General features: G+C 48.1%; 1 protein-coding gene across 1 annotated transcript; it reads right to left on the reverse strand.

Annotated features, from left to right (window-relative positions):
• Positions 1–3,144: 3,144 nt before the first annotated feature.
• On the reverse strand, positions 3,145–11,653 carry LOC123144563 (cytochrome b-c1 complex subunit 6). The gene is made up of 5 exons (XM_044563776.1): positions 11,559–11,653; positions 11,432–11,476; positions 4,236–4,320; positions 3,577–3,666; positions 3,145–3,436 (listed from the first exon to the last, which is right to left on the reverse strand). Coding segments are annotated over exons 2-5 (210 nt in total). The 5' UTR covers positions 11,434–11,476; positions 11,559–11,653; the 3' UTR covers positions 3,145–3,403.
• Between the last annotated feature and the right edge of the window lie 280 nt (positions 11,654–11,933).

Consider the following 11,933-nt stretch of genomic DNA (forward strand, 5'->3'; position numbering starts at 1 on the left):
CCCTTCCTTCTCCTTTCTTTTATTTTGCAAGTGCCATTTCTCCCTTCTCCTTTAATGTTCATTCTTTCCCTATAAATCTTGCCTCTTGCCTACACCCTCTCTGTCAGATTTCATCCCATTTGAAGTTGTTTTGGTCAGGTTCAAAAATGATTGAAGTTTGAGAATAATTCAAACTCTAATTATTTTTCTGCCTTCTAAAAATGCCAGAGCAGTTCATTCAAATCCTACATAAATCCAAGGTTCCAAATTAATTCTTACTTATTCTTAATTCATCACCTAAACCCCTGGCCTTTTCCTTTTCTGAACCTGGGAATTCAAATTTTAACAAAAGAAAGAAAAGGGAAGGGGCCTCCCAGCAGCGTACTTGGGCCTCCTCCTCCTATTCAAGCCCAACCGTTGGACTCTTTCCCTCTCCTCTGGTAATTCTCCACCATGGTACCCTTCGACCCCACCTGCCAGCCTCTCCCTTTGATCCTTTTTCTTCCTCCTCAGGCCACCTCCCCCTCACAGTAAAAGCAGAGGAGGAGCACACATGGCCACCGAGGCAGCCAACCGAGCCGCGTCCCCTCCTATAAATCCCGCAGCCTCCGCCCTATGGTTCCTCCTCCTCCCTTCTTTCCCCTCCGCGCCACCGCCACATGTAAGGGGGCACCCACGCACCTGCTTCCATGCCTCCAAGAGTCATGGCAGCTGCGGGCACGAGCTCGTCACTGGCCTAGTCCTTCACCGGCCTCCCTTCTGCGTCCCCGAACACCGCCACGCTGCCCCGGATCCATTCTGACGTCGAGCCACACCCAAGGATCGCCAAGTCCGGCTACCTCCCCGTCGTTCCCTTCCTCCCCTGCTTCCTGCTACTTCAGGGATTGCACTGGTCAGTGCATCCTCCCGCCATCTCCGATCTCCGTCAACCTCGTACAACTTCAGCAGCACCCCCTCGGTGAGCAGCCGCTCCCCCCATCCCCTCTCTGATTCATTTCATTGCCGTAGTCCTCTTCCCGAGCAAGCTGACGCCATGTCCGCCATGGACGAGTTCCTGGAGCTCGCCCCGCTTGTGTACACGTGTGCTCACACACACGCATCACGAACCATCGCCCTGTATGCTCCATCCAAGGAGCAGCAGCTCCGTGCCGTTCATTGACATGGCCGGCCCTTGCTTCCCGAGCACGTCGGAAGGCAAGTCCGATGAGGTGGCTCTGCCTCCTCAGTTTCTTTGCGCGCACATGCACGCACACGTAAGAGCATCTCCAGCCGTTGGCCCCCCCAGGACGCATAAAAATCGCCCCCTGGGGCGAGCCGGCGATTCGTTCGGCGCTGGGGGCGGTTTTGCGCCCAGTCGTCGACCCCAGCTCGCCCCCAGTCGCCGATTTTGGCCCACTTTTGAAGGCCCATATGGGCGAGAATAGGCCCATATTCGGCGTGGTTCGCCGTGGTTCGGCGTTCAATTATCAACATAAATATTTTTTTATCACATATTTCATCACAGAAAATTCCTCGTCATCCGAGTCCATCGCCGAGGCAGGCAAATCGCCGAACACCTTGCGCGCGGTGGGCGTGCACCCGCCGTTAAACTGCCCCTCCGCGGCCGGAAACGGCGGCCCGAAACGCCCAGCTGGTGTCGGAGGGGCTGCCGCGGCGAACCTCTGCTATTTTTCCGGCAGGGAATGGCTATCTACCGGTGAAGGACGGCGGGGCGGCGCCGGGATATACCTAGTGGCGGCCGAGAGCGCGGGGGGTGGGAGGCGAGTCGGGGAAGAAAATCTTTGACTTCCTCACCTGACGGCGTGGGCCAGCCGCGCTTTTCCCTTGCGCCGGAGCCCCCAAGCGCCCCCCAGCGCGCCGGATTCGGCCTGCGGCCGCCAGGCGGAAAAAAGAGCCGAACCGGCGCTTTTCGTCGTCCTGGGGACGCGACTGGGCCTTTTTTTTTGCGTCGGCGCCGAAAAAGTCGCGGGGGGCCTGTTGGGGGCGCGGCTGGAGATGCTCTAACCGCAGCTCCACGCGCTCACGCCCTTCCTGCATATCACACACATCCCACCACGGCCACCGCAAGCCTATTCTGCACCCCCGCTGCATCTCTGCATCCACCAAGGTCGTTGCCTTGCTCGTCACCATCGACACCGGCGAGCAGCAGCCAGTCGTCCCCGCCTTGCACATCCACACCCACACCCTCACGTCGTTGCTCCACCCCACGCACCCTGGCACATTTTGCGCACCCCCGCCGGTCCTCTGCAACCACAGCAGTTGTTGCTGTTGGCCCCCGTCGTTGGCGAGCCCCCGTGCGACTTTGCTTTGCCACAGCAGTACTAAAAGCAAGGTGGCACAGTGGTTAACTACAGTAATTACCCACACTAATCATCTACTGCACATTATCTACAGTGCCAGCACCACCTCTCTGACTTGCCTTCTTTTTTCTACACAGAGGAGCACTGTGCTTCTCTGCCTTTGCTTGTATATGTCAGAGGAGCCGGCTCCGTTGCGGATAGCTCTACGTCATTTAGCTCGGTTCACATGATTCCTATCCTGCTTGTAAGTTTTGTACTTTTTTAAAATTCCTGAATCTTGAACCAAAAAGTTGAATAAGCCAAGTAAAAAAGCCATTAACTCCAAAACCTATGGTCCAAATGAGCTGACATTTTATAGATCAATACTAGGTACACGTATGATTTATTTGATTTAAAAATGATTTAAAACCAAACATTTGAAAATGAATAGAAATTTGTAATGTGGCCAGTTTTTCCTTTTGCCACATATGATCTTACAAGCAGGACCCACCTGTCAGAAATCATGATAACCGAGCTAAACAATGGATTGCAGTTACCTGCAACTGATTATACCAATAGGTGGTGTTCTCAACCCGTAGAATAGATAGTCTGCAAAACTGACCTCTATAGTTGTGGTCTATGCAATTTCCTCCAAATAAATCGCATCTTCAGATTATTCTACTGATGATCAAGCTGTTACTACTGGCGCGGCTAGAAGCAGTGGAGATTGGCCATTCAGTTTCCATCTACTACCTCTGTTCCTAAATATAAGACGTTTTGGTAGTTTAAATTGAACTGCCAAAACATCTTGTATTTATGAACAGAGGGTGTAATTCACAAATCCAGATAGTTTTATGCACATAAAAAAATTGCACCAAAAAAGCAATAGGAAAAAATGGCAGCATTTAGTCCTCACTCAGTCCTGGGAATATCTCAATTCACAACAAAATTATATCGTGAGCCAGCAACGCCTCTGACAACAACAAAACGTAAAGTGGCCGCAGAAAAACTGTCGTGTTACCCGACAGGCAAAACCTTCTTTTACATATATGATGATAAAGACCTGAATTGTCAATAAGGCGTGCAAGTGATACTATTTATTACCACTGTTGAGTGAAAAGTAGCTAGAGAGAACAATTTCCTTGTCATTTTAAGCTATCAAAGAGCTTCTCAGCAACCTGTAGGATAGAAGTAACAAGCACAAGCAAGTTAGATCAGTCAAAGAGCTGCAAGGAACAAAAGAACACAGGAACAGTTTGGCTTCTTCGATCAGCAAGGCACCCATAAATTTGAGTACAACCAGGAAGAGAGCACTCACATGCTTGTCAATGCATTTCCAGTAATCGAAGTACTGGCCAGTACAGTGCTTCTGCCCGGTCTCGTCACCTTCAATTCTCTTAACGCATTTCTGTGCATAGCATAGGTGACATAAGATCATGTTCCAGTGGTAACAAAACAAAAGGTATTCAGGAAACGAATAGTCTACAGCAGTGAAGAAAAACTTCTCATAAATACTCAGATCAACTGACAATTAGATAGCCAATATGAAGTTCTTGATTGTGAAGTTCAATTATAAACAAGGAACACCCCAAACAGTTGCTGAATAACTGTTTGGTATTTAAACTGTAGACACTAGGTACAGCCTTGACCTTGGCCAATTGCTAAATATCAGGTGCTCCCGGGAATCACATGCTCCAGTGCTCCCCAGGAACCTGGGCCGTTGGTCATGGTCGGGGTCCCTGGATCTGCACGTAATTACGGGACTCCTGGGCTGTTTTGTGCAAATTTACTGCGCTCCGACCATGGCCATTCAATACAGGTGCCTCAATCGCACGGGAGCACATGACTCCTGGGAGCAACTGATATGCACTCTAGTCTAATACATGGTTGCAACAGTACACAATTTTATTTAATGGAACACACTAGGAGACATAACCACATTTGTGTGCGTACACAACAAATCGAACAGCATATTACCTGATATTCATACCACTGGTAGACACACTTAGCCTTCGTACGATCCTCTAGGAGTGCCTTTGGGTCAGATACCTCCTCATCTGCCCTGAAATACAATACGGCATCATATATTAAGAACAAAACGACTTGTAAATCATAACTTGCACAAATAGCAATGCTTTAAACACAGAACAATTCAAAGCTGTTGAACCGGTATGAGCCTGGCCCATCTCCACTTGGCCCATAAGGCCCAGCCCATGTGGAGACCTAGAAGAGAGAGGAGCTGCTCGAGTCTGAGAGTGAGCGTAAGTCAAAAGCCACAACCCACCCGCCAGTGCAGTAGAGGGAGAGGCTGGAGGTGAGTTCTTCCCAGTTCAATATGGTATCAGAGGCCAGCGACGGAGAGTCCTGGAGGTGGCGAGGCGATTCCAGGCTGCTGCAGCGGCGGCAGCTCATACGTGCACTGGCCGTGCGTGAGCTGCGGGCGCGTGCAAGAGACGGAGAGGCAACTGCTGCGAGGGATTGCTGTGTTCGGAGGGAAGCAAGCTGCTGCTGTTGCTGAGCGAGAGGAAGAAGAGGAGGTGCGGCTGCTGGAGTTGCTGCACGGGAGGAAAAAGAGGAAGCTGCTGGGTGCGCTACTACTGAGTTTGCTGCTGCTGCTGCTGCGTGGAGAGGGAGGAGCTGCTACTGCTTGTGCTGCTGTTGTGTCTGCTGGTGCTGTGTGGCTGTGCTGCTGCTGCTGCTGATTGGAAAGGGAAGAGGAGGCAGCTGGAACTGCTGAGAGCTGGATTGCTGCTGCTTCTGCTGGAATGATTGCTGCTGCGTGTGGCTGCTCGCCAGAGGGGAGAAAGGGAGGTTAGCTGCTGCGTGTGGCTGCCTGGGAGGATGATGGCAGGTGGTGAGGCCGTGGATATGTTTGGCAGGTGGTGAGGCCATGGATATGTTCAAACGACTTGGCGGAGGAGACCAGGGTCATGGATTCGGTGTGGCCAGACTCATGTGACGCAGAGGAAGGCACGTAGGAGATGAAGTGCTCAGAGGAGGTGGAAATGTAGCTGGGTGCAGATGTTGGGGGCTGCTTGCCTTGGCAAGCAGAGACTCGGAGGATGCCCTGCTCGCCACCATCAAGGAGGAAGCTGTGCTGCGTGCACGTCTGGCCTCCGCCGAGGCGTCCATTGATGTTGCACGGGCAAAGGTGGCTTGCATGGTAAACACGACAACCTTCATTAGGGATGTCAAAGCGGCGGAGGTCATCGAGGAGGAGAGGACCAGTTCGGCCCTTTTACAAATGAAGGTGACACTGAAAAGGCCACAATTGGTGCTCATAAACTGATCCGGAGTGGGTGCTGGACTCTGGTCCACCTAAGCATGTTGCGGGTAAATGCAGTGTGTTGAGTCCTGCAATAAGCTTCCTCCTACTCACAAGGGCTCTATTCAAACTGACGATAGTACAAACAACCTGTCGAAGGGGTTGGTACGGTAAAGTGCACTTTGACCATTTCTCTGTCCGATGTTTTACATGTGCCAGCGTTTCCTGTCAATTTGGTCTCTTTGAGTGATCTAATTGGTCAAATAGACTGTCGTGGACTTTTGACAAGTTCTGTTGCTTGATTCAGGAGCGATAGACGAGACAGATAGTTGGGACTGCCACTAAACGCAGGGGGCTCTGGTATGTGGGCCAGGGGATGCAGCTAGACTTGGTGTGTGCTGCGACCATGGAGGAAAAGGAGAAGCAGGCGATGATCCATCACTGTAGGATGGGGCATGTACCTTTCAATAAGATGAGTAGAATATTTCCATATGTTATGTCACTTATGTGTCGAATAGGCAAGGGCAAGTTGACATGTGATGCTTGCGAATATGCGAAACACACAAGAGCATCACATGTGAGTAAGGGGCTTAGGAGCATATCTCCTTTTATGCTTATTCATTCGGATATATGGACTTCCCCGGTGGTGTCAATGAATGGAATGAAATATTTCGTTACCTTTATCGACTGCTATTCTCGTATGACTTGGATTTGTTTGATGCGTCACAAGGCTGAGGTGTTTAGTCGTTTTCAAAATTTCCATGCCTTTGTGAAGTATCAGCTTCAGGTGCAGGTGTGGGTGCGGGTCATCAGGACTGGCAATGGCACAGAGTATGTGAACAACACCTTTGGGGCCTTCTTGTCTGACCAAGGTATTCTTCATCAAACTTCATGTCCAGACACCGCTCCCCTCCTCACAATGGAGTGGCGGAAAGGAAGAATCGACATATTCTTGAGGTTGCTCGGTCGTTGATGTAATGATGAATGTGTCCAAGTTCTTGTGGAGTGAAAGCAATTATGACAGCCACATACCTGATCAACCGGACACATTCAAGGATACTAGGCATGAAATCTCCATGTGAGTTGCTGTTTGGAAAAACTAAGTTTGTTGTTCCCCCAAAGTTGTTTGGGGGTACCTGTTTTGTTTGAGATCACCGGCCTTTCGTTGGGAAGCTAGATCCGCGGACAGTGAAGCGTGTATTTCTAGGCTATTCTTCTAGTCAGCAGGGGTATAAATGTCGGTGTCCCTCTGAGAAACGCAGATTTGTCCGTGTGGATGTCACCTTCAGGGAGTCTAAGCCATTCTATGTGAGCTGACAGATCTGAGTTTGTTGTTTGAAGAGGGGGAGAGGGTTTTGTCTCATACTCAGGGTGATTTTGTGGGCACTAAAACTAATGATGATGTGCAGGTTAAGGTCCATCCAATAGTGGGTATAATTCCGGTTGGTACGCTCACTGATGATGATGTGCAGGTTCAGGTCTTGCCAGCCGACAGTGGGTACAATTCAGATTGGTACTCTCGAGCTTCCTGTTTAGGATCGGTGGCAGAAGAATCCCCTGGTGTACTCACCATGGCATCCACAAGTGCAGGGGGAGCAACAAGGAAGTGATGTGTCAATTAGATGTCAAGAATGCCTTCTTGCACGATGAGCAGCAGGAAGAAGTGTAAATGGAGATGCCACCAAGTTTTGGTACTTCAGAGACCATGGGGAATGTATGCAGGCTAAAGAAATCCTGGTATGGACTGATAGATTTAGACCATTGTTTTTATTTTTAAGGCGGTAAGGCAAGGCAGGCCCCAGCGCCTCACCGCCTAAGCGCTAAGGCATAAGGCAAGGCGACGCCAGAGGGTTCTAAGCAGCAGAATAGAGTAGAATTTGTTAGTCAAGTAGGTATATACACCTTGCCATTCCTGCTGGACTGCTGGTTGCTTGCTGCTGCTGCTGTCCTGGAGAGGAAGATCTGCCGGAGAAGAGGGGAGAAGTTGCAGGAGAGGAGGGGGAGGAGGAATTGCAGGAGAGGAGGGGGAGGAGGATCTGCCGGAGAGGGGGGAGAAGCTCAGCTCCAGCAGCCAAAGGTGGGGGTGGGGGGAAACTGAAACTGGTTTGAGCCCTCTCCCCTCCTGCCAGTAACTGTTGGCACCCAGACTTTGTTTCCCGCCCTTTACTTTCCGCCCAGAGTTCTGTTTCCTGCCTGAACTCCCAGCCCTGCCTGAGGTGTCTTCATTTGCTTAAGGCAGGCAGAATGGCTCCTAGGTGGACGCCTTGGACGCCCTATGGACTAAGGCGGACGCCTTAGACATGCACATAAGGCAAGGCCAACGCCTTGTGACCAGGGGCGCCCTGACGCCTAAGCGTCGCCTAAGCGACACCTTAGGGACGCCTTAAAAACAATGATTTAGACATGCTGTCTATGGTATGGGGTATGGTCAATGTAACAGTGACCACACGGTGTTCTACAGACACTCTGATCGGAACATCACCATTCCTGCAGTTTATGTGGATGATATTATCGTCACTGGAAAGATAAGGAGGAAATAGGTAAACTGAAGGGATGTCTGAGCAAGGAGTTTGAGTTAAAGGAATTGGTCAACCTAAACTACTTCCTTGGCATAAGTGGCCTGGACAGACAAGGGAATATCTGTGTACCACAAAAATACACCTTGGATCTCTTGAGTGACATGGGCATGATGAGATGTCGTGCATCCCCTACTCTGATTAAACAAAATCATCAAGTGACAGCACAATCAAGATGAACTAGTGAAAAGGTAGATTATCAGGTCGGGAGCTTATTGTACTTGTGTCATACCAAGCCTGACATTGCTTTTGTCATGTGTGTGGTGAGCAGATACATGGGTGAACCAAGGAATGGGCATCTTCATCAGTACACAGAATCCGAAGATGGTTGAATGGCACTCCAAGAAAAAGGTTGTGTTTGTGAAGAGTGGACATCTTGAGGTGGATGGCTATAGTGATTCTGATTGGACAAGTTGTCAAGATGATAGAAGATCAACTTCAGGCTATTCTATGTTTATGGTAGGAAATTTGGTGTCATGGAGAAGCAAGAAACAGATAGTTGTGTCTAGATCAACAGCAGAAGCTGAGTATAGAGCATTATCTCAAGGGTTGAGTGAGATGCTCTGGGTGAAGAACCTACAGTGCGAGTTGAAACTTCTGAGGAAGGGGCCCTCAAGTGTATGGTGTGACAATCAGTCAGCCATAAGCATTGCCAATAACCCAGTTCAACATGACATGACAAAACATGTGGAAATTAATTGCTTCTTCATTAAGGAGAAACTTGATGATGGGATCATCAACCTTACTCATGTCAGCTCTGGATAGCAGGTTGCAAATTGCTTGACAAAGGGACTGGGAACCAAGGACTGTAACTTGGCATGTGACAAGATGGGGTTGATAGCTATCTACCACCCATCTTGAGGGGGAAGGTTGATAGCTATCTACCACCCATGTGCAGACCTAAAAGAGAGGAGGAGCTGCTCGAGTCTGATCGTGAGCATAAGTCACAAACCATAACCCAGCCGCCAGTGCCATAGAGGGAGAGGCTGGAGGTGAGTACCTCCCAGTTCAATAAAAGCACTACACATTCCAAAGTGAAATTACCAGGAACTTCTTTAAATATAGACATCTCAACAAAACTCAACAGCAATATAATCTCATATATTGGACCGCAAACTACAGTTCCTAGCTGGTCTGCACCACCTCCACCCATGAATTCTCCATTGAAGACTGATCTAGGTATCTACATTAATGGATCCCTATGGAGATCCCCACTCCATTGCCCACTCCCTGGATCTACCGTTTCTCGGTTTGTTCCAAGGCAGTGGGATACTTTATTGTCAAGAAAAAGCTCTACATTGCAGTATATTTACGTGCCATTTCCATCTTTGGGAATATGGTGGTCGAAATTGGATTTTGGAAAAGAGATTATGAACAAGAAAAGTCTTGGACTTTGGTTCACCGCAATAGGAACAAGCATTATCACTGCAAACAGATGACTGATATAAATGTTAAGAATGGTATTACTACTCTTTTCTGGTATGATGAATGGATACCAAACTATATCTATTGTATCCATGTATCCACTCATTTGCCAAGCACAAAGACATATCTGTTCAGAAGGCCATGGAATATCTCTCTGTAGATTTCCATGATATGTCCTCCCTGCCCATGTCTAGTATTGCTGTGCACCAATGCCAAGAGTTACTTATTAATCTGGATGCTACTGAGGACATAGATGAGTGGAAGTTTGTATGGAATGGCACTAAATATTCAACTAAGAGAACATTTATTGAGCTTATTGGCAATCCTCCCCCTGCCTATGCACCATTCAAACGGATATGGTAATCATGCTGCTTGTCAAAACAGAAGTTTATCTTCTGGCTGCTCATACAGAACATGCTCAACACCAAAGAAATGCTAACCAAGAAAAACTTCTATATTGAGGATGAAAGTTGTGTTTTATCTTTTATGTGAACAGGGGGAGAATGAAAACTTGATGTAGTTATTCTTCAGTGATGACTTTAGCCAGAACTTCTAGTTAAACCTAGGACATGGAACTCAGTCTTCATGGCATGATCATTGAAGCTAAGCAAAGAATGAGAATCATATGCTTCAACGAAACACTCAAGGAGCTTATGGAAACACAGAAAAAGTATCATATTATTTGACAATAAAACCAAGAATCTTATCCACTGGATATCCAATTTCAAAGAGCATTTCTACATCATTATGAAGAGAGCAAAACCTAACTTGAAAGAAGGCACGAACACCTCGTTAGATTCATTGTAATTTATTTATTTTTCTCTGTAATAACTCCTTCTAACCCTCTCTACTTCCGTTTGTACAGTTCCATATTTGTAATGAAAATCAGAGCCACAGTGGGGGCCCTGCCTACTGTCTTCTGCTCCCAAAAAAACCTGGCCTGCACGCCGTGTCAACCTCCCCCAGCAAAGATACAAAATGAAAATGTTTAACGTCGATTCATCTATCAAGGTGGGTTATATACTTATAGTGGCTCACATAACTTAGGCGGAATGAGGAAGGTCGCAGACATTAGAACCAGCCAATAACCAACTTGCATCTTAACTACGTCTATGATACATCAAGTGAGAAAAACGCCTAAACTTCTGTTATTGAAGAGGATGCTATAGCTTCGTACATTATGTGCCTATTTGTTGCAACTAAATGATACTCCCTCCGTCCCAAAATAACTGTCTCAACTTTGTACTAACTAAAGTTAGTACAAAGTTGTATTAAGGTCAAGACACTTATTTTGAGACGGAGGGAGTATTTTGTAGTCCCACTGAAAAAGAATGATTCATTTGAGCTGGCGTATCATCAGGTTTTGCTGTAATGTGCATTTTCTCTTGTACTATTTTTTGCGAAATTCTCCGGATTCCAAAAGTTGTGCATCGTTCCCCACAAGACAAGAACATTTATTTCGAAATTAAAAAAATATCTTGTACCCTCATCGATGTCTTGCCCAAGGCCCCCAACATGTCAGAACCGGCCCTGGCTAAACAAGCGGCAATGGACCTCAACACCTCGTTTGATTGATCCATGCCTTATCTTTCAGATCCTGACAATAAGGCAGGCCATATGAACTGCTGCTCCTGAGCACGGACTCCTCAGCATCCATCAGCGGTTGAATTGCAACAAAATCGTAACACGCATCGTTCCCCATAACAGATTGAACATAGGCAGACATTCGCAAATCTAAATGCCCTAGAATTAATGTTTAATTCGAGCACGGTAACAGAATCACACGATCAGCAGCACATGGATCCCCACCCACTACAATGCAGCGACCTGCTCAGCCTACCGTGAAGCCTGCCCTACAGATCAGCGAGATAATACGGGAATATAATCGATTGGATCGGATTACTCACATGCGTGCGACGCTTCCGGTGGCCCAAGAACTATCCCGCTTCCAACTGCAGAAAACGAGGACGATTAGCCTGAAAGGAAACGAATTTGGTAAAGACGAAGGGATCGATTACAGGGGATTCAGTTAACCTCTCGTTGAATCGAGGAAGACGATCGCGGCCCGGGGGTGGGTGTGTGTGTGTGGGGGGGGGGGGGGGGATGATGGCCCGAATAGTCTCTTTTAGGGATCCAGGATGGCCCTTTAAATTCTTTTATTTATCCCGAAAATATTTCCTAAAAATCCCAAAAATAAAATCCTTTCTCAATTATTGTCGGGTCCCGAGTCCAGCCGGCCCTAGGGAGGGGCGGCCCGGGGCCCCAACATCCAAGGGGCCCGCCACACACGCATGCATGGGCCATGCACGCCACAGCCAACAGGCCAACATCATCTCATACATCACTAAGACATAGGTAGCCCACGAGTCCACCACGTTCGAGGGAATTTACGGTCGCTAGTTTCCTTCA

The sequence above is a fragment of the Triticum aestivum genome, chromosome 6D, assembly GCF_018294505.1.
Source record: "Triticum aestivum cultivar Chinese Spring chromosome 6D, IWGSC CS RefSeq v2.1, whole genome shotgun sequence".
NCBI classification, from domain to species: domain Eukaryota; kingdom Viridiplantae; phylum Streptophyta; class Magnoliopsida; order Poales; family Poaceae; genus Triticum; species Triticum aestivum.